Genomic DNA, 24,343 nt, shown 5'->3' on the forward strand with positions numbered 1-24,343 from the left:
TTGCTTCTGTGGGTGTTCTTGCCACAGGGACAGTTATGGTAGCTCCAGTCTCCATCCCATGCAAACCCTCCTCCTGCCTCTGTGGGCCTCCGCCTCGTCACACAGAGAGCTTCAGGGAAATGCTGTTCTCTACTCCCTGGGCAGCCTGTTTAAACAGTGGAGGGTAAGACTGCAACCAAAGTCTGCTACAACAACTGTCCTGGTTGCAACTTGGTTCTTCAACGTTTGTAGTATCCACAGCTCTTGGAGCAAAATTGTATATTAAGAGCAAGCTATGTACCTGCCTGTCTGCCCAGCCAACTGCCCTCATGCCCCACAGTCACACACCTGCAGTGATTTTTCAACACAAGCCTCACCTGAGAATCTCTGGCTCTACTTAGGGGTCATCAAGTGAAATAGAAAACTTAATTCTTAAAAATAATCTCTCAAGTGTCTTTGCCTTCACACCACAATGCCTTAAAGGATCCATGTCTGTGTTTATCAAGAGAAGAACCTCTAAATGGATCATCTAGCACTGGGTGTAGGCTTGTGAATGCTTCTGCTTTGCAAACTGGGGGAACTGGCCTTGTTTGGCTTGGCCAGTGCCATCCTAACACACAAACATGAGCTGGGTTGCCATCATAGCTGGGAACTGGTCTTGTTTGGCTTGGCTGGAACCATCCTGATACCCAAACATGACCCATGTTACCGTCACATCTGGGACAGGCACTGAGCCATGAGTGATGCATTCTCTTCCCTTTGAAGGGTGCACTGCTGGATTTGGAGGCCAAACACCTTGGGTCTCCTGTGCCGCCAGGTCTGTGTGTGTACACTTGGAAAACCATCTCTTTGGTGCATTCCCTGTGTAGTGGGAAACAAGAACTACACCTCGAGAGCTCTGCTTTATAAACTGTTCTTTCACCTCTTTTCATTACGCCTTCTGGAGAGTAAGATGTTGTTTTTATATGTAAACAACTCTAACAGGTTAATTCCAGCAGCACACACATAACTGTGCAAAGAGAGCACTTGTGGCTTCACAAAAGCACCTATGCATATATCTCTGGTTTATGTATTATGTGCTTTATTATAGCTCGAAGAGACTCATTCTTCAGTGCAGTCATACTTAATTCCTATGAACATCTTGTAAAACCCAGAAAACCAAACCAGCATCCAGCTGTGCATCCATGTGAGTATGTGTGTGTGTATTTACACATCTCTGTAGCCATACAACTGTCTAAAATCACATCTGCCGCTGGATTCCCATCCACCTCTGGATTCCCATCCACCTCTGGATTCCCATCTGCCTCTGCATTTCCATCTGCCTCTGGATTCTCATCTTCCTCTGGATTTTCATCAGCCTCTGGATTTTCATCAGCCTCTGGATTCACATCTGTCTCTAGATTACCATCAGTCTCTGGATTAACCAGACAGCTTTTTGAAGCTCTTCCTCAGCAGCTGAACACATCTGTAACCAGCAAGGAGGGGGTGAAGAATCACAAGCACTTTCCCTAAAAAACAATACTTTTTCGCTAGCAACTTCATTGGCAGACCCGGCAACCAGTAATGACATTCCTTGGCAGAAAACAAGGCCCAGGATGGAGCTGGCACCCCTGTGCCTCTTTTCCCCAGCACCGAGCTGTGCCTCGGGAAACCGACACCGCGTGGCTCCCACCAGCAAAACGGCGGCGGGAAGAATTTGGGGGAGGGCGCGGAGGGAGGCTGTGGGACCCTCACAAAGAGGCGCGGAACGGCGCGGAGCGGGCGGCATTGGCATGGGAGGACCGGGAGAGGGAGCCCGCGGTCCGCGCAGCGGGCGCCAGTGCGCAGGTTGCCAGCGTCCTCGGGCGCGCAGCGGTGCGTGGAGAGGTGCGGAGCGGGGCCGTGCGCAGCAGGGAGTGGGAGATATGACACGGGGGCATCGTCACCCCTTCGCTGGGGAGGGGTTGCAGTGCGGTGCGATACGGCATCGTCGTCCCATCCCTGGGTTTTGGGGACGATACGATGAGACGCGATGCCTGGTGTCAGCATGGTCCCTTCCCAGAGGTTTGGGAGGAAGAAATGAGTTTCCAGGCTCCTTTCGTTTGTCCGCTGTGCTGCTCCGGCCTCAACACCGAAGACCAGGGGGTCTGGAGAGGCGGCCGCGCCCCGAGCCCCAACCCCGTTCTGCCGCACAACCTCCCGAAAACCCCTTCAAAACAAGTATGCAAAAGACACGGGGCTGATCCGTATCTGCTGCCTAATGGCTTGCGAAGTATTTATCAATCCTCAGACTAAGAACCGTCGCTTCATTCTTATGTAAATAAACCCTTCATACAAATCTCTCTCACTCTTCCCTCCCGTCTACTGAGGTAAGAGGTGGAGATGGAGCAGGACAATGCTCCAAAGGCTCATCTCCCAGATGCGCTGATCCCTGTGTCTGTTTTCGTTTATAGGAACCTACAGAATTCCATGGCTTCAGACAACCCCCCCCTCCGCCCTCGCTGCCCCTCCCAGAGAAAGGAAGGAAATAAGGGAGGAAAAGGAACACAAAAGGAACGAGGGACCTTGGAAAGTAAAAGAAAAAGAAAAGGAAAATCCATGTCTGGCTGTCTTCTGGTGGGTTTAGGGACGAAGTTTTAACATCTCTAGATGTTGGTATTTTAGCGTGACATGCCAGAGTTACAGAATTTGCCAAATTATGGGTTTGTTATGTGCTCGTAGGGTTTATTTTCTGCCCCTGCGTGTGATTAGTTCTTTACCTGAACAAAACTAATAATACTAGTAATTTCCCAGAGCCTGGTTTCTGTTTTTATTCCTAGTGCTGACACATCTTTGGGACACAACCTCTGTCGCAAAGAGTTACCTGCATGACCGAGGTATTTTTCTTTGGAAGGCGAAATGTGCGGGCACGGACCTCTCGCTTCTCCCCTGTAAATTAAACGCAAAATTCGGTTTTGGATACTGAACGTGAAATTAAATTAGTTATTTCTCTCAGGAGCTGCACAAAGCCGATGGCCGCTGCCGCCTTTACTGCGAAGGATAATTTCTTTTTCGTTCGGGAACGAGTCTGAAGGATGTCAGATGGGACAGAGAGCTCGTGTTCCTATTAATTTGTATTATTTATGGCTCCATAAAGGTCGTCAGGATTGTAAGAAATACGTTAATAAAATAACAATCCCGCCTCTTTGCTTAACCGGGTGCCACGCAACCAGACCTGGCATTTAGAGTTCGGCTTAACTGCACAGGCTGGGATAGCAAAGGTGGGGGGAATGAAGGGATGAATGGCTGTCGCTTATGTCCAGCGGCCACAGACAGAGAGGAGACTCTCGGCACAATGGATTTTTTTTCCTGGTGAAGCACAAATTTGACAAGATCATTTTCCTCCCTGCCCTCCCCGAGAAGACGTAATCGATTTTCCCCTGCGGTGTCCCCCGCTGTTGAAGGGACACGGAAAGCTGCATCCTGAGATGCAAAGAGACAGGCTGGGTAGCTAATTTCGGCTTCGCAGGGACACTTCTGTGATATTGGAGCCAAGAGAAAGGGAGACAAGCGAAACTCTGACTACGTCTAAACATAAACAGCCTGGAGCTGGTTCACCTCCAGGTCTCTGAGAGGAGAGGACAACCCACAACGAAGTGTTTGGGTCCACCTGGCCCATGGTAGCCCCTCCGCCCACCACTCCCCTGTCACATTTCTTCCTGACACCTCTTTAAATCAGATTGCCGGTGGTCACACGCGCCAAGCCTCGTAGTTGTCCCAGGAGGAAAGCGGCACCGGGCACAGGACTCTCGGTTTCCGGGCGTGGGCGGCGGCATCGACCGTGCCCGCTGCCCGATGGCATGCCAGGAGATCTGCCCGAGGGTCTGCTCAGGACGGACACGGTCGCGGCCACTCCTGAAGCAGACCCAAGAGATGTCCCCGCAACGCATCTCTCTCGTCCAGAGGCCAGACGGGGAGGTTCGGACCCATGCTGCGACTGGGTGGTGACACCCACTACCGAGGACACTTTTTGGGTCGTACTAAACACGCCAAGGGCAAAACAGACCTTTCCACCTTCCTCAAACCGATGCTTCCTCTTAACAGGCGCCCACATAACCCCCCAATTATTCTCTGAACCTTCACGATGGTGACTTTTGTGCCTTGACTGGAGAAACCAGGTTATTGCTACTTTGAGGTAATTTAACAGACGTGAGTTGTGCCAGTTCGCAATTAGAGCATCAGAGAGGCTCTTGCAACATAGATTAAGGTGTAAAATGCAGAGGATTAACGCGTCCCCCCCAGCCCCTCTCCGCCCCGTGCTGAAACTCCTCGGGGTTGCTGCAGCTTCAGCCTGAGGAACGGCTTCGCCACTCGAAACACTGTCCAGATAAGATGGGAAAGGCGGTGAAGGGTCTCGGGGTGAGCGGGAAGCCCATGGAAATTGTTTTTAAAGGCAGGTAATGCCGTGGGAAAACCGGATGACCTGGCCTGCGTGGAGACATGCTAAAAATGCCCTTTTCCCTTTTTCTTTTCAGCAGAGCAAGAGAGAGTTTCTGAAAAAATATAAAGTGTTGGAATTGACATCTCGCACATATATTAATTCTGCTGTGGTGGGAGGAAAGGGGAAAACGTGCAATTAGGCAGGAGCAGGTGAAAGATTCCAGACGGTGAAATACAACAGGCTAAACGGGATCATGTATTCACCACTAAAGAGCTGACGTTTATCACCAAAAAGAGAGCCGTTATGTTGGAATATGGAAAGAAGCAGATATTGAGGCTGCATAAATGACCTCCTTCGCATCGCTTGCATCTCTTTTTAAATACACGATTTTATTTGCTTAATAAGCACGGGTTTGTTTGTCAGAGGAAAAACCATTCCTGCTGAAACACCTCTGAGCAGGCGATGTGCCTCTAACAGCCTGTAGAGACACGGTCTCCAAAGCAATTGATCACAGCAGAAAGTGTGGAGAGCTGGGTTAAGATCGGGGAACCCAGAAGCGGCTTTTGTCGTGTTTGTGTCACACTCTCAGGCTGGGTAATTCATCTCAAAAGTGCACACACATCTTCCCTGTACAAATTCCAACCCTTAAAATAGAGTCCAGGTCACTTCTTTCGAGAGTTCTATTATTAAGCCTAATGAAGTTTCAGAGGTACAGGCGACGGGGTAGGGGTGGAGGGGGGGAGGAAACGGGGAGCGCTGGGTTGTGTTTTGAGTGTCTGGTAAAATGTAGTAAAATATCTATACTTTCCCAGTGTTTAAAGCACAGAAAGAAAATCTCCTTTCTGAAAATACAAAAGCAAATCAAATAAAAATTAAACATGAAACAGCCGAGCCCTCCCCCTCTGCCACCTTTGAGCTCTCGTTGAGGTGTTGTTCTGATCAGAGCCCAAATATTCTTTTGGATATTTACGGCAACAAACAAATCAAAATCAAACCTTCACAGCCAAACCGGAAGAAGACTTTAAGGAATATTCATTTTATTAAGTTTGGGCTTGTTTTCTCTTCTTTTGACACACCTGACAGCCTGGAGAGCGCGCTGAAGCAGGTCGGGACCAAAAACATGACCTTTGCGTCTCAAATAAATAAACAAAGCCAAGACCCGCTTTTCCGAATCATATCCCACAAACATCTGTAAAGATTACCTGGACGGGAGAGCTAAGGAACTCGCGCAAGAAGCGCGCTCGCAGCTACAAAGAGAGGAGGCAGTGAGCGCCGGGTTTACGAACGGAGAGAGGAGAGAAGCACTCGGTGGCTGGTTAAGAAAAAGGAGCTTCGGGGGATTCGTCAAAACTGTGTCAACCGGAGGAATGCGTTCGCGGCGAAAGCGTTCGGGCAGTTGGCTGCGGGCGAGGGGGTGCTGCTGGGGTAGGGGTATCCCATCTCCCATACCCTCCTCCTCCACAACACCCACCCCCCCCACCCCCCCCGAGCACCCCCCACAACACCCCTCAACCTCTCCCCCTATCCAAATCGCCCCACAACTCCTTCCACACACTTTCCCCTCTATAGGGAAGTGGGACAAGAAGGGTGAGGGCAGAGAGCGAGCCGGGACAGCGGGCGGCAGCGCGGCGGGGAGGGGAGGAGAGAGCCCGGCGGAGAGAATGTACGAAGCAGCCAAAAAATGTTGGGAAAAAAAGAAGAAAAGTCGGGGAGAAACACACCGGGGGCGCGCCTGGGTGGTAAGTGCTCCGCGGGACTATACACACACACACACACACACACACACACACATATATATATATATATATATATATATATATATATATATATATATATACACACATATATATATATACACACACACATATACATACACACACACACACACACATATATATATATATATATATATATATATATATATACACACATATATATATATACACACACACATACACACACACACACACACACACACATATATATATATATATATATATATATATATATATACACACATATATATATATACACACACACATATACATACACACACACACACACACATATACATACACACACACACATATACATATACATACACACACACACACATCGGTGGAGGCTTGCATGTCGTGCGTGTGCCCGGGGATCGTAAGGACGCGGGTGGGTTCGTGGGTTCATGAGACTGTTGCGTGTTGGGGCGCAAAACACGCGGACGGGTCTCAGCGGGTACGCAGCAGCCCGCGTAAGCCCGGGGCTCCGTGGAGCTCAAGACGTCTGCCTGTGTGGCCGGTTCCCCAGAGCTGTACTGTGCTGGGCTGGGCAGAGCTGGGCTGCCGGGTTTTGGGATTTTTCTTCCCCCCCCTTCTTTTTTCCTTTTCTCTCTCTCTCTATTTTTTTTTTGTTTTTTTTTTTTTGATCGCTCACTCCTATTTCTACCCTCCTCATTGAGAGCTGCGGGTGTCTCCCTGTCCCATTGGCCGCCGCAGCTCGGCGGGGCGGAGCGGGGCCGCCTGCAAAAGGAGGAAAAGGAGAAAAAAAATAAAAAGACAAGGGAAAAAAAAAAAAAAAAAAGAGGGAGTCCGAGAGAGGAGAGGGAGGGAAAAAAAAAAAAAAAGAGAGAGAGAGAAAACTCTAAGTGCGTAAAAAAGTTCTCGCCGTGGTGACGGATGCTCAAAAGTTCAGGAGTTTTTCCGATGCTTCCCAAAGCAGCTCGCGACTGAAAAAGAGACTGAAAAAAAAAAAAAAAAAAAGGAAAAAAAAAAAAAAGCCAGAGGGAGAAAGCGAGGGAGGCTTTGCACCGGGAGACCGGGAAGGTGGATTTTTTTTTTTTCTTCTGCTCGCTTAAAAAAAGAGCCAACACAACACATCCCTCTACTTTTGTCCCTCCTTTGCAGACAACTTGTTGCAGATCCCCGTGGAACAAGGAACTGGGAGCGTGGGAGCCTCTTTGCAAAAGGTTTTACTTTCTTAATACTCTTTCTGCGTTTGGAAGTTGCTTTCTCCGCTGCGATTGCCTTTTTTAACCCCTCCGGTTTTATTTTTTAACTTTTTCCTATTTTCAGCCCTCCCCCTCCATTTTTACCCTTTGTAAATTATTATTATTATTATTATTATTATTATTATTTTTTGCCATCCCTCCCTCCTCGGGGAACGCGGCAGCTCGCCGGTGGGCTTTCCTGGGAGAAAGAAGAGGAGAATTTTTGGGGCGCTGCCGTCGTTATACTTCTTCTTCTTTTTTTTTTTTTTTTTTTTTTTTCCCCCCGAGCTCCGCCGGGGGGGGATTAGGGGGTGGGGGGGCTGCCCAGCCGCCTCGATCCAGCTCGGTCCGCGGAGCGGCGGAGGGGTGGAGGGGGAAGGGACGCGGCTGTTTGGTCCGGCGGGGAGGGTGGGGGAAAACGCTGACGAGAGGACATGCAGGCTCGCTACTCCGTGTCCAGTCCCAACTCCCTGGGAGTGGTGCCGTACCTCGGCGGAGAGCAGAGCTACTACCGAGCAGCGGCGGCGGCGGCCGGCGGGGGCTACACGGCCATGCCGGCCCCCATGAGCATGTACTCCCACCCGGCCCACGAACAGTACCCGGCCGGTATGGCCCGAGCCTACGGGCCCTACACGCCGCCGCCGCAGCCCAAGGATATGGTGAAGCCGCCCTACAGTTACATCGCCCTCATCACCATGGCCATCCAAAACGCGCCCGATAAGAAGATCACTTTGAACGGGATCTACCAGTTCATTATGGAGCGGTTCCCTTTCTACCGGGACAACAAGCAGGGCTGGCAGAACAGCATCCGCCACAACCTCTCCCTCAACGAGTGCTTCGTCAAGGTGCCCCGCGACGACAAGAAGCCCGGAAAGGGCAGCTACTGGACCCTCGACCCCGACTCCTACAACATGTTCGAGAACGGCAGCTTCCTCCGGCGCCGTCGCCGCTTCAAGAAGAAGGACGCAGTCAAGGACAAGGAGGAGAAGGACCGCTTGCACCTCAAGGACCATGCCCCGTCGCGACCTCCGCCTCCCGCCACCGAGCCCGAGGGCGGCCCCGCCACCGCCGCCGGGGTCAGCGCCGCGCCGCCGCCTCCACCGCCCGTCCGCATCCAGGACATCAAGACAGAGAACGGCACGGCCTCGCCGCCTCAGCCCCTGTCCCCCCCCCGGCGCCGCCCCGCCGCTCGGCGCCGTTCCCAAGATCGAGAGCCCCGACAGCAGCAGCAGCAGCCTTTCCAGCAGCGGCAGCCCTCGCAGCACTCTCCCTTCCAGTCGCTCTCTCAGCATGGAGGCCCCCGAGCCTCCGCAGCAGCAGCAGCCGCAGCCGCCGCCTCCGCCGCCTCCTCCGCCCCACCACCACCACCACGGCCCGGGCTTCAGCGTGGACAACATCATGACCTCGTTGCGAGGCTCTCCGCAGGCCTCCACAGAGCTGGGCGCCGGCCTTTTGGCCCCTGCTGCCGCCGCCCCGCGTACTGGCATCCCGCCCGCCCTCTCTCTCGGCGGCTACTCGCCGGGACACAGCTCGGTCTACGGCTCGCCCTGCGGCCAAGCGGCCGCCGGTGCCGCCGCCGCCACCGGCACCTACCACTGCAACATGCAGGCCATGAGCCTTTACGCGGCGGCGGGAGGCGCAGACCGGCCTGGCCACCTGCCCCCTGCCGCCAGCCCCGCCGAGGACCCTCTGCCTGACTACGCCATGCCAACGGGTGGCGGTGGCGGCGGGGGGACCGGGGGTGGCGGCGGCGGCACGGGTGGCGGCGGGACGCTGGGGCACGGCGGCCAGCAGGAGGGGCACCACCCGCACCAGGGCCGCCTGGCTTCCTGGTACCTCAACCAGGCTGCGGCGGCGGCGGCAGCCGCGGCAGCGGCGGCGGCGGGGGAGCTGGGCCCGCTGGCGGGCGCGGCGGGCTACGGGGGGCCGCAGCAGGGCTTCGCCGCCGCCCCGCGGGAGGTCTTCGAGGCGCCGCGACTGGGCCTCAGCGCCTCGCCGGGAGGAGCCGGTGGCGGCGGCGGCGGTGGAGGTGGCGGGGCGGGGGGTGGCGGCGGCAGCTGTCAGATGGCTTTTCCCGGCAGCCAGCCGCTTTACCGCACCTCCGGGGCCTTCGTCTATGACTGTGGCAAATTTTGAGCGCAGCCCACCGCGGGGACATCGTGGGGACATCCGCGCAGCACCGCGCCGCCGGCCCCACATCCGCGCCCGCCCCCGGGAAGCTTTATTAGAGACAACCGCAGAGCGTGTTTCGGTTTGTTAAAGGACAGTGTTACTCCAATAACACGTAAGTTTTTGGTTGTTTTCTTTTGTTTTGGTTTGTGTTTTTTTTTTAAATCGCTTTGAGGAATTCTTTTCTTCTCTCCCTTCCCCATCCCGTAAGGTATTGTCGGTATTGTCATGCCCCGGGTTTAAAAGGGGACGAAAAATCCAGCGTAGAGCATCAGCTTCATACCCCCACTCTTTTTTGTTCCCCACCCCCTCTTTTACAAGGACTTGTTTTAAAATGTAAATTGCAACATAGTAATTTATTTTTAATTTGTAGCTGCGGACCAAACGCCAGAAAGTGTTTCCCCCCTGCTTCCCTGAAAAGTGACGTTAAAATTGACCGAAACGCTGACTTTATTTTTTTTTTTCACTCTATATAAAAAGGGAAACTGTATTAATCTTATTCTATCAATTTTTTTTGTTGTTGTTGAAAATATTCTGAAGGTATCGCATTGTTTGTTTATTAATAAATTACCATTCGGTTGGAATGAGCCTTTACACGTCTGGGTATTTTAATAACTTGATTTAGAGATAGGAAGGAAAGAGATGGATTTCAGAATTAACTTGGTAGCTGGAACAGCTCATTCCCCTCCGCACGAATTCCAGCGACCACTTAGTGTCTTGCCAGGTCAAAAAAATTATCCCTTTTCGGTCCCTTCTGCAATATGTTCCACTTAGTCAGCTCGTCTTATCCGCCTGGAACAAAAAAAAAAAAGTTAAAAAAAAAAAAAAAAGTTAAAAAAAAAAAAGAAAGAAGGGAAAAAAAAAAAGCTTTCCCATGGCAGCTCTGAGCTGGCAAATAAACAAACACGTTTTCTTAGCAATTAATGTGCAGGACCTGAAAACACTTGGGCCATAGCCGTGTGACAGTGCTGCAGTTTCTTAAATAGCGTGTGAGGCTAATAACTGCGAGGTGGAAGTACATGCATCCGAGTAGCAGTGTGCATCGAGCTGTCCCTCTCTGCGTGTGTATTTCGTTTGTGGTTGCTTGTGTAAGGTTTACATTTGTATCTAGATTTAAAGGATGGCCTTTTTAGTTAGAGTTTCTCATACGTACTGCGTTTATAGCTTCAGATACCCGTTGCATGTGCTGCTAACCCCCCGAGCATATAGTAGATGACAGATATCCTTTTGTACGTGTGTTATTTAATATAATGTATGCTTATAAATCGCTGCTTCGTAGAACCGAGAGCACGGTCCGCGAAGCAGCTCCTCTAACATATATATTTAATTCCTGTTTTATTTCAGATTAAAAAGACGAAGTAGTTGGATTGAAGGGTGGCTGTAGCGTCTAAACCTTTATAGCTCTAACTTTACTCCTGTCCTTCAAGGACGTTGCTGCTCTGTTGAAGTGCACTGTTTGCTCGGACTGAAATTATTTCAGAAGGAGTTTGTGTGGAAGAAATTTTCTGACGTATTTACCTGGGTGTTATTTCACCTCCTTCCCTCTCGCCTTTATCCTTAAATCGAGAAAAATACAGTAATATTGCATCAGAGACTGATGGCTTGTCAGATCAGGAATCTCACCTTCTACATAATTTGCAATTAAGACCCCAAGGGCGATGGGGATCACCCTCCTCTCCCCCCCTCCCTTTTTCCCTTCCCCTCCCCCCCCCCCCCCCCCCCCTTTGCAAATAACTACCCAAACGCAATAAATTCATTAAGTTAGAATCCGTCTTGTCAGTCAGACTTGGGGAGAAGATTATTTGACTGCAGATATTTAAGGCCTAGGGTTTGCTTTCGAGATAATACCGTTTCCTATCGGCGCCTCTTATCTAAGGGCAACACTTCGCAGTAATTGCGGCGGCATTGTTAAGGCTTGCGCTGTAAATAAATACTGGGGTGTTTACAGTTGAACCTCGTTACCTTGCTTTTGCGCTGCTTCCCCTCCAAACAGTCATCCCGGAGTCGGAAAACACCCTTCAGCAGATGGGAGTCAGCCGAGGCGGGTTGACTGGCTTAAAATCTGGCTATCTTCGTGTGGAGTGGTCTGGGCTTTTCCTTTTTTTTCCTTTTTTTCTTCCCCCGTGCTGGCACCTCTGCAGCGATCACCGGTCTTAGCAATACTTGTTTGTTTTCTGAGTTGGGTGAAAAGCAGCTGCATCATCCTCCGGTTGTGGTGAGGCTGGAACGAAGGACGAGCGAAAGCTGGATGCCTTCGCTCCGAGGGCACGTTTGAACGGCAGCTCCCCATATTTTTTTTTCACTAGCAAAAGGGAATAAAACATTCCCTACACTCAGGGTTCGCCTCCTGCTCCCCTATCCCTCTTCCACTACTGGTGGCTCCCGTCTTCCCTCTCCCTGTGGCTGAGACTGCCAGGATGTGGGCACGGTGTGGCTCTCCCTGCTCCCCCTTTCCTGGGAAATGGGAATCCGGCGGCGGCATCTTCCTCTGTCTTCACCAGCCGGGTTTGCCAGCGAGAGAACTGCGGGATAATTCTATTCCCGATACCCCTCCTCCGCCCCCCTCACAGCCTAGTAGTGAAATACAACTAAAGGTAAAGAAGGAACAGGGGAGAGGCTAGTTCATCTGCTCTTTGCCTCTTGTTTTCGTGGCTATCAGGCGACGGCTCTCCTGTATTTTATGTTTTCTCAACCGTGGGCTGCTTGTGGCGAAGGTTTGTGAGCTCGTCGCGGTTCACCCCCCGTTGCTTTGACAGTATTGCTGCTCGATTCGGGGGCCGAAGGGGCTCGAAAAAGCGCCGTGTGTAATTACTGCTAATGGACCCGCTGTCCGTCGCGGCAGCGCTGAACGGGGGGCGCAACTTGCGCTGCCAGCGGTTCTGCCTGAGAAAGTGGTGAAAAGAGCTGGACGGGGAGAGGGCAAAAGGAAACCTCCGGGACCCTCTGCCCTGCGGAGGGAATCCTTTTCCTGTAGTAACTTGTATGATGGTAGAGGTGCCACCCAGTGTGGCGGAATGGCTTAGCGCACACGCGTAAAAACCAAACCAAACAACAAAACAATTATCAGTATTATTATCAGTTTTTAATCAGAAAAATTTTCTGCTCAGAAATCGTTCGAACGAAAAAAAAAAAAAATGAACGGTGTGGAGGGTGCCAGCGGTAGGTGGTAAATCCATGAGAGCCTGGCAGCGGGAGGCGGCCCAGTGTTGAGGAGCTGATCAGAGACGGTGCGGACACTCTGCCGGACCATGGCCTCCCCCGTGAGATGCTGCTGCTGGAGAGGTGGGGAGAGAAGGCCCGGCATGGCCCTTGGTCCATCCTGAGTCCTCCTTCTCTGAGTGCAGTCCCGTCTGACCTGTGGTTGTGTCCTCGCAGAGCCCAAGAGACGGCAGCGATGTGGTCGGAGCCTTGCGCAGAGGCGGGAACGGGACGTGCAGCCGGGAAGCGACTGGAAGGTGCCTCCGTAGGGTCTCCGAATTCTCGGTGGGAGCCCATAGAGCGAGCGGGTATGCTCGGCCTTGGCCTGGTTGCACAGTGGTCCTTTGGTGCCAAGTTAGGACGGCGATTTCTGGTGCGGTTTTAGCTCAGACTTAGGTGTTGGTTGGATTTTTGTTTATTTGTTTTGTTTAATTGTTTGTGTTTGGGTTGTTGTTGTGTTTTGGGGGGTTTATTGGTTGCGGGTTTATTTTGTTTGTTTGTTTTGTTTTCTCCAAACTATGGCTTTGCTTTTTGTCTAGTACAAAAGTGACACATTTGTGTTGCTAAGTAATTTGACGGATGGTTCCATTCAGTTACCTCTAGTGGTTTCTTATTTGTATTTGCTTGCCCGTAGCTTAAACCAAGTAAAACGTGGGAAAAAAAAAATTATATTCTTCTTTCTAAGCTTCACCTTCAGATTTTCTTCTTCAATCAATTGCAGTTCACATTGTTCTGCAAAGGTCATAACCCAAAAGAATAGAGAAGTGCATGCTGATAGCTCACAGGACGTGGATGGAAAACTCTTCCCCATCTCCTAAGGACAGATCAGATAGAGAAGGAGACAAGACTCAGTTCGGGGAACATCTTCAGATCGGCCTTTTGCAACATTTGGGGCCCTTTCTGAGAGTCATCAAGTTCGGGAAAGACGCTTAGAAGTTAGTACTGGAATATTTTCATAGAGGGGCTTAATTTCGTGACACTGTGGGCAGCCTGAGACTTGCAGTGGCGCAGGCTGTCTGCCTCACAAGGTGGGAGTGTGATGAGCTCAAAGGTTCACCCTGGCCCCTGGAGGCTTTACTTGTAGGTTTTCCCTGCGGGTTTTATGGGGGGCAGCGCGGAACGGCCGCTCACGGAGGCTGAGGATAAGGTATCAGTCTTCATGACGTCGTCTTGATTGCGTAGTAAAAGGCGCGCACATGGCAGATACCTGGGGACCCCTTTCCCGAAATCACCCGCCCCAGCAGCACCACCAATTGAACATCAGCTGGTAATTAATTTAATTTATAAATTAATTGAAACCCCTCGGCGTGGTCGGCCCATTTTTTTCCTGTTCCTTGTGCTTCCATCATTTCAAGATCCTCGGGTGGTTTTTGGTTGTTGGTTGTTTTTTTTTTGGTTTGGTTTTTTTGTGTGTGTGTGATTTTTGGGGCTGTTTTTATTTTTTTGGGGGGTTTTTTTGTTTTGTTTTGTTTTTTTTGGGGGGGGGAGTGTTGTTGGCACGTTGGTGTTTCCAAGGCCCAGCTGTCTATACGCGGTAAGGTGCGCAAGATACGCTCCGCATCCAGTCAGCTGTCCTCAACAGTGGGGTAAGGGAGGTGCTAGGCTTCAATTCCCGGGCACCCTGCACACAAGCTGCCAGGATGGGAGGGTGCTTCTCACCCTGCCCCTTGTCGAGCTTTTATTTTCCCCTCTATTTTTTTTTTCCCCTTCCCTTTGCCTGTGCGGTGATTACACCCCGACGGTGCGCAGCCCTCCCGATTTAATTACGCCGGGGCTCTCATAAAGCCATTCGCCTCTTTCCAAAGTAATAAACAAACGTCGCGTTAGGTCAAGATTGATGGTGTCCATGCAATAAAAACGGACCAGGTCAGGAAGGAATAAAATTCAATCAGAGCTTGGCGGAATCATTTTTCAGGGGACAGAGAGACAGAAAAAGGAGACGGGGGGTCAAGGGAGACGCTGTCGCCATTCACAACACACCGGCCGGGAGGGAGGGAGGAGGGCGAGGGTTAACGAGCGATTGTTTTTTATCAAGCGGGGACTAATTGAACGAAACAATGGTCTTATGGCGGGGGGAGGAGGGGGATGGAGACGGCTCCTTGCGCAAGGGAGGCTCTGTGGGGTCGGAGTGTGTGGCTGAAGCAAACATGGGGACCCCCCGAATCCCATTCCTGTGCTCCGTGTCCTAGCCTGGGGGCTGCTGGTGCAGACAGCGGTAGCAAAGGCTGGGCGCTTAGTGGAGGTGCGGTGGGGCTGGAGAGCAGGACCTTTGCGAGGCCTCCGCAAAGGCTGGAGAAGGCAGCCCGGGCTCTCCTGAGGGTCACCCCGGTGTCACTTGGGGTGCGGAGCGCCCTTTCCCAACCTGCCCCTCCGGTGTTTGGTGCTGCTCGGGATCAGAAGACAGGCGGCAAACGCTCCCCTCCGGGCATGATGTTTGGAGGGGGGATCTCTATCTCACTCCCCCAAGTAAAAGAGTTTTTTTTTCCCTCGCACCTTCGCGACTTTCTAGGCCCCTAATTTGTGAATTTGTGCTTTGCTCGGTACGTGTGTGCCGCAAAATAATCACTATTAACCAGAACTAGGACTGGGGTGTAGAGGGGGAAGGTAGAATGTAAGGGCTACGGGTGCGAGCTCCCTGGCTGAAGGGGAATTGGGTGGTCGTCGATTTTTTTTCCCCTTTTTTTCTTTCTTTCCTTTTTTTTTTTCTCCCTAAATAAACACAGCTTGAAACGACTTGGGTGGGCAGAAGGGAACAATTTGCGAGATAGGGAGCAAGTGAGCTGGGCAGTGCGGTTTACCTGCTGGAGACTTTCACCTGACCCCTGGGTGTCGGGGGTGGGAGCTCGGGTTTTGCGACGTGTTACCCCACATTCGGGTCATCCGCTTTAGGCCATCTTCAGTAGATTGAAAACAGCAACAACACAAACCCCCCCTCCCCCCCCCCCCCCCCCAAATGGAATTCCCTGCTCCTTTCCAGTCCCCCAACTCCTCTGGGGAGAAGGCAGGAAAACCGACACATTTGGAACCATTAGCTTTTAAAATAGCTGGAAGAAAAGTCAAATTATGACACTCGTGAGTTCGGGATATTTATATGAGTCGGTGGATAAACAGCTCCTATTGCCGCCTTCCCAGGAATGGGGAGAGCTGGGCTCAGAAGCAATGCCGCTTTCCGCCCCGTCATTCCCCCCCACCCCCCGCGCCCCGTCCTTCTTTTCTACGATTTATTTACTTGCCAGAACGTTTAAGCGTCCGAATTTAATTTTCTTTCTCTTCTTCTTCTTCTTTTTTTTTTTTTTTTTTTAATAAATATTTGAAATAAGGAATAAGAAGACTGTTTTCCACTGAGCGATAATGTAAAAGAACTGGTAATATCGTCCAAGGCAGAAGATAATTGTTTAAACAACGTCGGCGCTGGCAAGATTGCCCAGTATAAATACAGTCGAGGCTGCCTTTTTGGTGTGGGTTTCTAGTGGAATTCTTTTTCCTGTGGATGTGTGTGTAGGTCTGCATTTCTCCGCTCCGACGGTGTGAATCCCAGGCCGACGGAACCGTGGGGCTGGAGGTCCTGCAGGCAGGACCGGGTATTCCCACCCCTCTCATCCAACTAGCCTCTCGCCGCTTTCCCAAAACGAGAAATTATAGAAGCGCTCGCAGTCAGCCCTTCCAACCTCGCTTCTCAAGGATGGGATGGATTTAAAACCCAATAACAAATTGCAGAAAAATTACGGCTTTCTCCTGACGCCGTTTCCCGCCCTCCCCATCCTCAAAGCTCCGCCGGGGGCGAAGTGGGGGGACACACACGGAGTGCGGAATGAACCGGTGCGAACTCATTAGCAAAGCAGAGGTTGCAATTAGCATCTGCTGCTGCGAAGCGACCTCTTCCCCAGCCCCCATCACCAAAGAATTGCGAATAATATGTTGATGTTTTTCTTCCACCCGTCAGAAGCCTGGCGCTCTGCCTGTCTCAGGCCTTCGGTGTCGGTGGACACCGCTCCGGCATCGCGCGATTGCAGGTGAAGGGGGTGGGTCACAGGGGGAGGCAGGACCGCGGCCTCCCCTCGCCCCCCGTCCATGAGAACCTGCCGTCCAGAAGGCATGGGGAGCCAGGCCGGTCGTCTCTCCCCGCAGTGCCCCGGAGCAGTCCGGTATCTGCCCTCCCGGCCGGGATCTCGATAGGAAAGAGGATGTGACCTCCGTGACTGTGCACGGGGAGTAGCTCCTTCATGTGCGAGGGGCTGGGGAGAGGAGGGAAACTCCGCTCCCTCTAAATTTTGTTTTTCTAAATACAATTCGCAGCGATCCATCCATCCATCCATCCATCTCTGTGCGCAATCCCGGAGCCGTTTCTCACCACCCACCCCGGCGTGTGAGTGCCCGAGGAGCGGGTCTGTCCACCCCCCCACCTCTCCCTACCCACCCCTTTGTTGGTGTTGCAGCACAAGATGTAATTTTAGATGGCGCTGGCAGTTTTGCTCCGCGACCCCGAGGAAACCCCTTTGTCTCGCCGGCCTTTCCGCGACGGGAGCGAGGAGAAGGGCGGTGGGTGGACCCCGAGTCTGGACCGACAACCTCCCCCCACCCCGAGGTTTGTGTTCCTGCCCCACCGCGCTGCCTGCTCCCTGCAAGGACACTGAAGCCCCTGAAAGGCCTCGGAGGGGGTGGGGTGTTGGAAGAATTAGCAACAAAGCTTTCGGGGCAGTTCTACCTTGGTCAAATCGGGCTCCAGACAGCGGGGACAGGGGCGAGGGGCTGATGAGAGGGAGCGGGATTGGCCTCCGCGGTTCGTAGCCAGGGAGCCGCGGGCAGAGCTAGCTCCGACCCTCATCGACCTGCTGACCCTCTCCTCCCGACGGGGCGGACGCCTGGGCAGCCCCCGCCGCCCAGCGCTGCCGTTGCTATTCCGCTGCTCCCCGCAGTAGCGGTGTAGGGTGGGACAGGCCGGCCCGGAGCAGGCAGCGAGAGTCCCTCGGCAGGCCCCTGGTTCCACGCTCCCTGCAACCGTCTTTTCCCACCAGCTTCTCTGGGGAAGCCAAGCAAAGTCCACCGTGCCCTCTGTTTTGTTGGCTGGTACTGGCATACTGGCATAGAATAGGGGTGCGCGTTCGGTGTCTACCGGAACTGCCCTTTAAATGGACGAAACTCTAAAGACCCTAGATGGGACGTGAGATGGGCAAAGGAGGGATGTACCTTTCGTGCCTGCACCTAAAATCCGCTTGACAAAGACAGTAAAGGATGTACAGAGCACTGGTCTGTGAGATGTTAGCTACAGAGGCCATCACCCTAAATCACTGTGTGTTTGGGGTTTTTTATGGATTTATTTCGTTTACCCCGTGGTCATCACCAAGATGGGTACCTCAGGAGAAATGGCATTCAAATTTAGACAGTGCTGGTGAGGACACCGATAAGCAGCTCAGGCCTCCAAACTCCGAAGCAGTGGGGCAGTGTTGAGATGCATTGGTTTGTCCTGTCTCGACCAATAACATAATCATCATCATTATTATTATTATTATTATTGTTATTATTATTACTACTCCTACTACTATTACTATTATTACTACTACAATTATTTTACAAAAGCAGCAAGAAGCCGTCCAGCACGGGAAGACCACTAGCTCTAGAACCAATTTTCACCTTCCTAGACCTTTTTCCACTCACTTCCCAGTAGCGAAACCAAAACCGGAGACATGAAATACTTCTTTTGACTGCTCCACGGTTAGAGGTGCCAAAGGAAAAAAGACCTAACCCAGCTCTCTGCAACGTTCCCAGCTCTCTGCAAACGTGTGACCTATTATTCCATGTACCAACAAACTTCCTAGTGCACCCCCGGAAGCGAAAAATAGCAAAGCAAAACCACCTCGTATATATATACATATATATATATATGTGTGTGTGTGTGTATGTATGTATATTTAAAGAAAGGTTTGCCACTCGCACCCTGCGACCGAGGGGCTGCGAAGGCACGCAGGCGGAGTTCGACTCTCCCCTCCCTCTCTGCACCACTCTCCGTGTCCCCAGGGCCGGAGGGAGACTGCTGGCAATGGGAAAGGGATGCCTAGTTGCGAGGCGAGGGGGGACACAACGAACGCAAAGGACCCTCATCCACGGGGAGGGAGGAGGGGTTGTTATTTGACTCTAACCCCCCCACACCCTCCCCACCCCCCCAGGCAGCCGCGAAATCGTGCCCTTTCGAGGGGAAAGGAGTTTCAGGAGAGCACGTGGAGTGTGTGCAAATAGTCCCACTCGTGGGGGCATATGCGCCGTGTGGGTATCAGTAGCGAGGTGTGCAAGATATTGCGGATTGCTCCACGGATGGGACAGGGGGTTGGGGTCTCGCTCGGCTTCAGTTTGTGTTGTGTGGAGTCGGGGGACTGCAGAAGTTCCCACGCACAGGGTCTGCTTGGAGCAGGGACACCACTCCCTCACCGCTGCACCTTCCCCCCAACTCCGCGCTTTTCCCTGTATTTTACCCTGCGCCTCTGGCAAACGCCTGATTTTCTCCTGCAGCCCAGTTTCTCGCAGGCTGCTCCAGAAACCCATCCCGTCCCTCCACATCTCTTCCATTCCCTAAATGGCATCAGGGCACAGCCTCCAGCTCTGCTCTCACCCTCCCCCCGCATCATCGCGCTTTTAACAGGGCTGTCCCTCTTCAATACAAAATGCAAAAGCAAAAGGTGCCCTCGGAGGTGATGTCTCTCCCCTCTGCGTCTCTCCCATCCTGGGTCTTCCACCACTGTGCCGTCCTCCCCCAGGGCATCTCCCCTTGGCTCATTTCGAGGCATAAAGCTGAAGTGATGGGAGAAATTGATGGGTGGAAGATCCTAAACCCATGGGAAACATACGGGCTCAACGACCTCAGGGTAACCCCGGTACTTGGCACCGAACATGCAAAAATATTTACTCACCTTGAAAATGCTTTTTTCTTTCTTTTTTTTTCCTTTTTTAAAACTGGCTTTATTTATTTATTTATTCTTTATTTCTTGAGTCATCTTTTGAGATGGTTAAAGCTCTATCTGTCTATAGTAAGCAGGAAGAGTGTGGAAGGGGAATGAGTTGATTCTGGAGGGGGACAAAAATCAAACCACCCAAAACCTGTGGATTGGGAAAGTACTGGACAAAAAGGCTTTCTGTGGCTGACACTGAAATAAAGATCTGGAGAGCGCTTACAAGCCCCCGTAGAGTGGTTTGAAAGCGATTCCAGCAATTAGGAGTTAATTCAGCATGGTCAAAAGGCGATTTCACTGTGAGTTAGGTTGAGTTATTCCAACTTTTACAGAGCTGAAGTGGTGGAAACAGGCCATGAGGGTGGAGGTGAGGCTGCAGGAAAGGAAAACAAGGAGTGTGCAGGAAAGGCAGAGGAGGGGAAGCGGTGGAGCTAGGACCGGAGGGATGGAGAGGCCACGTTTGCCCCAGGGGCTTGCTGCTGCTTTTGCTGGAGAAGGAGGTGGGGGCAGGGGAGCTGGGGGACAGGCAATGCTTTTGGTTTTCGAGTAGGAGAAAGTACTAAAGATGTGCTGGAGGGCCTGGGTAATAGAATGAGGAATTTTCACTTAGAAAAGGGATTCAGCAGGCTTACTGGCCGATTGGTTCTTCAGGTGCAGTATTGGGGGGTGGGGGTGTGACACCTCCCCAGTTAATGGTGGGATCCTGAGCTAGCCCAGGCAGAGCTGACCCTGGGATGATGTGTGGGTGGGTATAGAATATGGAGGGGAGTGTAAAACTGAGCTTTCACTCAGAGGCAAGCTAGCAATAAAACCATTGTGGGGAAGTGTGACCACCCACCCCAGCCCAGCAGCTTATGGCAGTGCTGGCCATGCAGTTGCAACCCCTGACACAGGTCCCACAACTCCTGCTGGGCCCAGCTGGGGTTCAGGCATTGGGGTTGTTCCTCATGAGCTCCACGTCGGCATCCACCATCTCCCTCACCAGCTCCTGCGAGGAGGTACAGAGGCAGATGAGGCCCCAGTGCAGGGGATGAACAAGCACCACAACAGTCAAACCCCCCAGACCCCTGGAGTAGGACAAAGAGGGGGCAGGGCTTTGCTGGGCTCTTCCCACAGTGACCCTGGCCCATTGCTGCTATGGTAGCTGTCATGAAAGGACTCTGGCATGGTCACTCAAAGTGGGATTTCTCAGTGTGGCCAAGTTGCCCCACACAGAGGTGCCCCTTGCCTTCCCCTCCCTGTGGCTTGCTTTCAGAGGACACAAACATGCAGCAGGTACAAAGCACACCAGAAAGGCCACTCACATCAAACGTGACTCTTGGCTTCCAGTTCAGCTTCTGCCTGGCTTTGGTACAGTCCCCTTGCAGAAAGTCCTGCAGAGAAGAAGTGAAGTGTGAGAAGCATCCACCTTCCCCACCTAGAGGTACCTCTCCACTGCTCGTGCTAACCTGTCAGCCGCCGTTGGGCTCTTCAGAGGACAAAATATTTCTCTTCAAGATGCAATTTTAGTGGAGGCTCATGTGCCTGTAAATCACCAGGAGGCAGCATCCTTTCACCAGGCTATTTCTGGCTGAAAGAGTTATTCTTTGGGTTTTTTTTTCTTTGTGGTGCACACACAGGGTTAGAGCTCCAGCCTTACAGCCGTGTGATGGTGAACGTTTCATAAGAACTTGTCATGTATCTTAGTCACGCTCTTGAATGAGCTGTTTCAAATGGATTTCCCCCTCCCCCTTCCCCCCACTATTTGTTTAAATAATGTAAATCACAGAGCAAACATAACAATGAGTCTCTTTCAAATAAAAACATGATCACAGGCAGACGATGCTGACTGGTGAGAATGTGGGCAATCACATACGACAGTAGTAAGCAGCCAGCTTTTGAACACCTACATATTGTTTTTCCCCCCCAGCATATTTTGAGCATCCACATGCAAAGAAAAGTCTAAATATCTCCTAAAAGGGAAGAAGTTGTCTTGAAACCATTACAGAAGCCAAGACTTTGGTCACATTTGGTTTACTGTTCTTAAAGGTGCTGCCACACCGAAACGACCCCACCACTGGTAAGCCAAAGTAACACAACAAAGTTAAACACAGACAAACACTCCTTCCACTGCATTTCTGGCTGAATGAAAGGAAAAAAAGAGACTAAGTATTCCTTTAAAATTCAAACCCTGTGTTTAAATATTCCATTTCTAATGGTGTCTGTTGATTTAATAAAATATATCATCTCTCTTCACAAGCTTTGCTTATCTGTAACAATAAATAGTGAAGTGATATCTGTCCAGGTTTAAAGGAAACTAAAGTAATCCAAGGCTAGGGCTGAATTTTACTCTTGCATTTGACTTTGTGTTGGTAAGACAGCAGGCTTTCCAGAAACACACAGGGACTGTTCATCTCCCTCTCCCACTCTCAGACCAGAGGTGGAGCAAAGGAGCAGTTTGGGGCTGTAGAATTTTACCTACGCTACATTTCTCAGATGCTATCTTCTGTGCAAGTGTGGCTTGGGTCATGCTAGCTCCCAATACCCTCTCATCCTGTGCAGTAAAATGTAGGAAATTCTTCTTTGCAACTGTGCTCCAGAAAGCGAGTCATCTCACTTCCAGCAGCAGAGGAAATCTCCCAAAGGAAACACCGCAGCGAAGGAAGGGATGTGGAACAAATGCCTCTACCCAGGCCATTCCTGGCAGCGCTTGTGCTACCCCAGGCTTTAGGGTGACAACATTTCAGCCTGCCTTCGGGAAAGAGTAAACAAGCAGGTCAGAACAAAACAATATGAAACCAAAAAATGCCCTGATTTCCGAAAAGGAGAGGAAATGATTTCCTGCTGCCACCCCTAAATGGATTTTTAGAAGCTGCAGTAGACATTTGAGGTCTGGTCCTGCAAAACTGCATCAGCCTGCATGGGATCCCATCGAGGGTGGTGTGAGCATGGATCAGAAAATTCCAGTTTGAAAAGGGAAAGGCATCCACTAGCTTTGATAAAGTTTGGACCAGACCCTAATGTGCTCATGGAGTATGCCTTTTATCTGGAGTTTGGTTTAATTTACATTATATACATGTGCATATATGTGCCTGGGAATGAGGAAATCCTTCTTAAAATTATAATCTTGGTATAAAAACAATTCCCTTTTATTCAGTCCTAATTCAAGCCATTAGCTGGAAGGGGAGTATTTTAATACCACCTAGTTTTAAGTCATAAAATTCACATCCTAAAAGGCAGAGTTTCGTTTTCATAAGTGCTGTGTAAGCAACAATTTTGCATCCACAATCTTTACACTGAAAACATCCTTTGAAACGCAGCTTTATCCGGGGATACTGGCTTCCCACTTCAAAAATGGACTGGGAAGAAGGGAATGAATTGCTTTTGCTGGCCATGGGTAGCTGCATTCTGCTGCTGAACAGCTTGGGAGCAGTCTTTTAACTTAGACAAATGCTTTTTGTTAAAACAGTTTATCTAAAAAATAAACAATACTTTACCTAATTCCAGCCCTTCATTCAGACCCATAAACACTCAGCTGCTGAAGAGGCCAAAAGCAGGCTGGGGGAAGGTTGTGAATCCGTTAAGAGTGAAGTTGTTTTCAATACACAGAAATAACACAACCAACGAGTGCATTAAAACCATTTAAGTATTAAAAAAAACCCCATTTAAGCATAAAACAAAATGTTTTCCCTTTAAAAGTTCTTGTCCTTTAACAGTGATGCATGAAAGGCATTATGGCATCATCTGTGAGCAAAGGGGGAAAAAAAAAAAGGAAGCTAAAAAGAGGATTTAATATATATGATAATAGAGATTCCCCAGCTGAGTTAGGTTAAAAGATTTTTTTCCAGTGGCTCTCTTACAGAAGTTTGTGTGCTGTGAAACAGGAGTTTGCAGTTAGATTGACTTGAAAACAGTATTATGGACAAAATGTCTCCTAGGAGGTTATGCAAGGTTCTCTTACAGAAGTTACTAGGTAGAGAGCACAGCTGACAGCCTAATATTAACACTGGATGACACCTAAATTCAAGGTCTGGTTGCGTCCCTACTAGCCAAAAGTTTCACGCTGAATGGAAATGATGACTGGAGCAAAGCTATTCCTGATTAAAGGATTGTATTGCAGTCGTGTTTCCTGTATTTTTCTACAAGTAGCTCATAATATGAAAACAATAAGGTAATTACAATAAAATAAGAATATTTTCAAAAGTTCCTGATGGAGCAGAATGGCTGCTTGTTTATATTATCCACTGAAACTAGAGATGTGTCTGTCAGCCTTCCAAAAGGGGGAAAAAAAGTAACACACACACAAAAAATCACAACCAAAATTCCTCTGTCACGCCAGTCACTGAAGTGTTTGACTTTTCAGTGTTAGGGCTTTACTTTCTGGAGGCACACCAGATCAGAAAGTAAAAGAGAGTTTCCACTGGAGAAAACTTGGGTGGTTTGGGGTTTTTGGTGGTGTTTTGGTTTGGGTTTTTTTTGGGGGGCAGGATGGGTGTTGTTCTCAAAATACAGCTTCTGCTGCTGAGTGTAAAGTGCCCAGGATCCCTGTTCCCCATGGAAAGGCACACAATGCCACTTGGTGTTATGCATTCCTGCAAGATAACTTTGTGGGCATTGGGCTTTAAGTACTGACAGGAAAGCAAAGCCGTTGGAGGACTCTGCGAAAACCCTGATGATTCAGCTACTGAGACCTGG

The 24,343-nt window shown here is 50.7% G+C and overlaps 3 protein-coding genes and 2 long non-coding RNA genes across 9 annotated transcripts in view; 3 read left to right on the top strand and 2 right to left on the bottom strand.

The window, feature by feature from the left end:
• Window positions 1–1,075: 1,075 nt before the first annotated feature.
• On the bottom strand, window positions 1,076–5,833 carry LOC137453592 (uncharacterized). Its single transcript, XR_010990415.1, has 3 exons — window positions 5,581–5,833; window positions 2,822–2,886; window positions 1,076–1,444 (listed from the first exon to the last, which is right to left on the bottom strand). It is a non-coding gene; the product is annotated as an uncharacterized lncRNA (long non-coding RNA).
• LOC137453591 (uncharacterized) lies at window positions 2,269–3,111 on the top strand. The gene is made up of 3 exons (XR_010990414.1): window positions 2,269–2,574; window positions 2,778–2,834; window positions 2,954–3,111. It is a non-coding gene; the product is annotated as an uncharacterized lncRNA (long non-coding RNA).
• On the top strand, window positions 4,251–14,762 carry LOC137453590 (uncharacterized). 5 transcript variants are annotated; one of them, XR_010990413.1, is made up of 5 exons: window positions 4,251–4,394; window positions 5,462–6,117; window positions 7,279–7,340; window positions 12,638–12,812; window positions 12,906–14,762. XR_010990413.1 is itself a non-coding variant. In XM_068162940.1 (5 exons), exons 2-5 carry the CDS (start codon window positions 6,060–6,062, stop codon window positions 13,544–13,546), a joined length of 348 nt encoding a protein of 115 aa, XP_068019041.1. In that variant the 5' UTR covers window positions 4,251–4,394; window positions 5,462–6,059; the 3' UTR covers window positions 13,547–14,762. The 5 variants fall into 5 exon arrangements, 4 of the variants coding, with proteins under 4 accessions (XP_068019041.1, XP_068019040.1, XP_068019038.1 ...); XM_068162940.1 differs by lacking the exon at window positions 12,638–12,812 and having other exon boundaries at window positions 12,906–13,036; window positions 13,450–14,762; XM_068162939.1 differs by lacking the exon at window positions 12,638–12,812 and having other exon boundaries at window positions 5,462–5,803; window positions 5,948–6,117.
• Window positions 7,752–10,114, top strand: FOXC1 (forkhead box C1). Its single transcript, XM_068162935.1, is given in 2 exon segments — window positions 7,752–8,530; window positions 8,532–10,114. Coding segments are annotated over 2 exon segments (1,701 nt in total). The 5' UTR covers window positions 7,752–7,795; the 3' UTR covers window positions 9,498–10,114.
• A 4,183-nt stretch (window positions 14,763–18,945) lies between the features above and the next one.
• The window catches only part of GMDS (GDP-mannose 4,6-dehydratase), a 385,892-nt gene continuing 380,494 nt past the window's right edge, over window positions 18,946–24,343 (bottom strand). Inside the window, exons 10-11 of the mRNA XM_068162936.1 lie at window positions 20,974–21,042; window positions 18,946–20,657 (exon numbers count right to left, since the gene is read on the bottom strand). Coding sequence (XP_068019037.1) covers window positions 20,595–20,657; window positions 20,974–21,042 — 132 coding nt within the window. The 3' untranslated portion in view covers window positions 18,946–20,594. The remainder of the gene's footprint in view (window positions 20,658–20,973; window positions 21,043–24,343) is intronic.

Source organism: Melanerpes formicivorus, unplaced genomic scaffold, assembly GCF_026170545.1.
Source record: "Melanerpes formicivorus ecotype bairdi unplaced genomic scaffold, bMelFor1.0.p_v2 SCAF_69, whole genome shotgun sequence".
Taxonomy (NCBI): domain Eukaryota; kingdom Metazoa; phylum Chordata; class Aves; order Piciformes; family Picidae; genus Melanerpes; species Melanerpes formicivorus.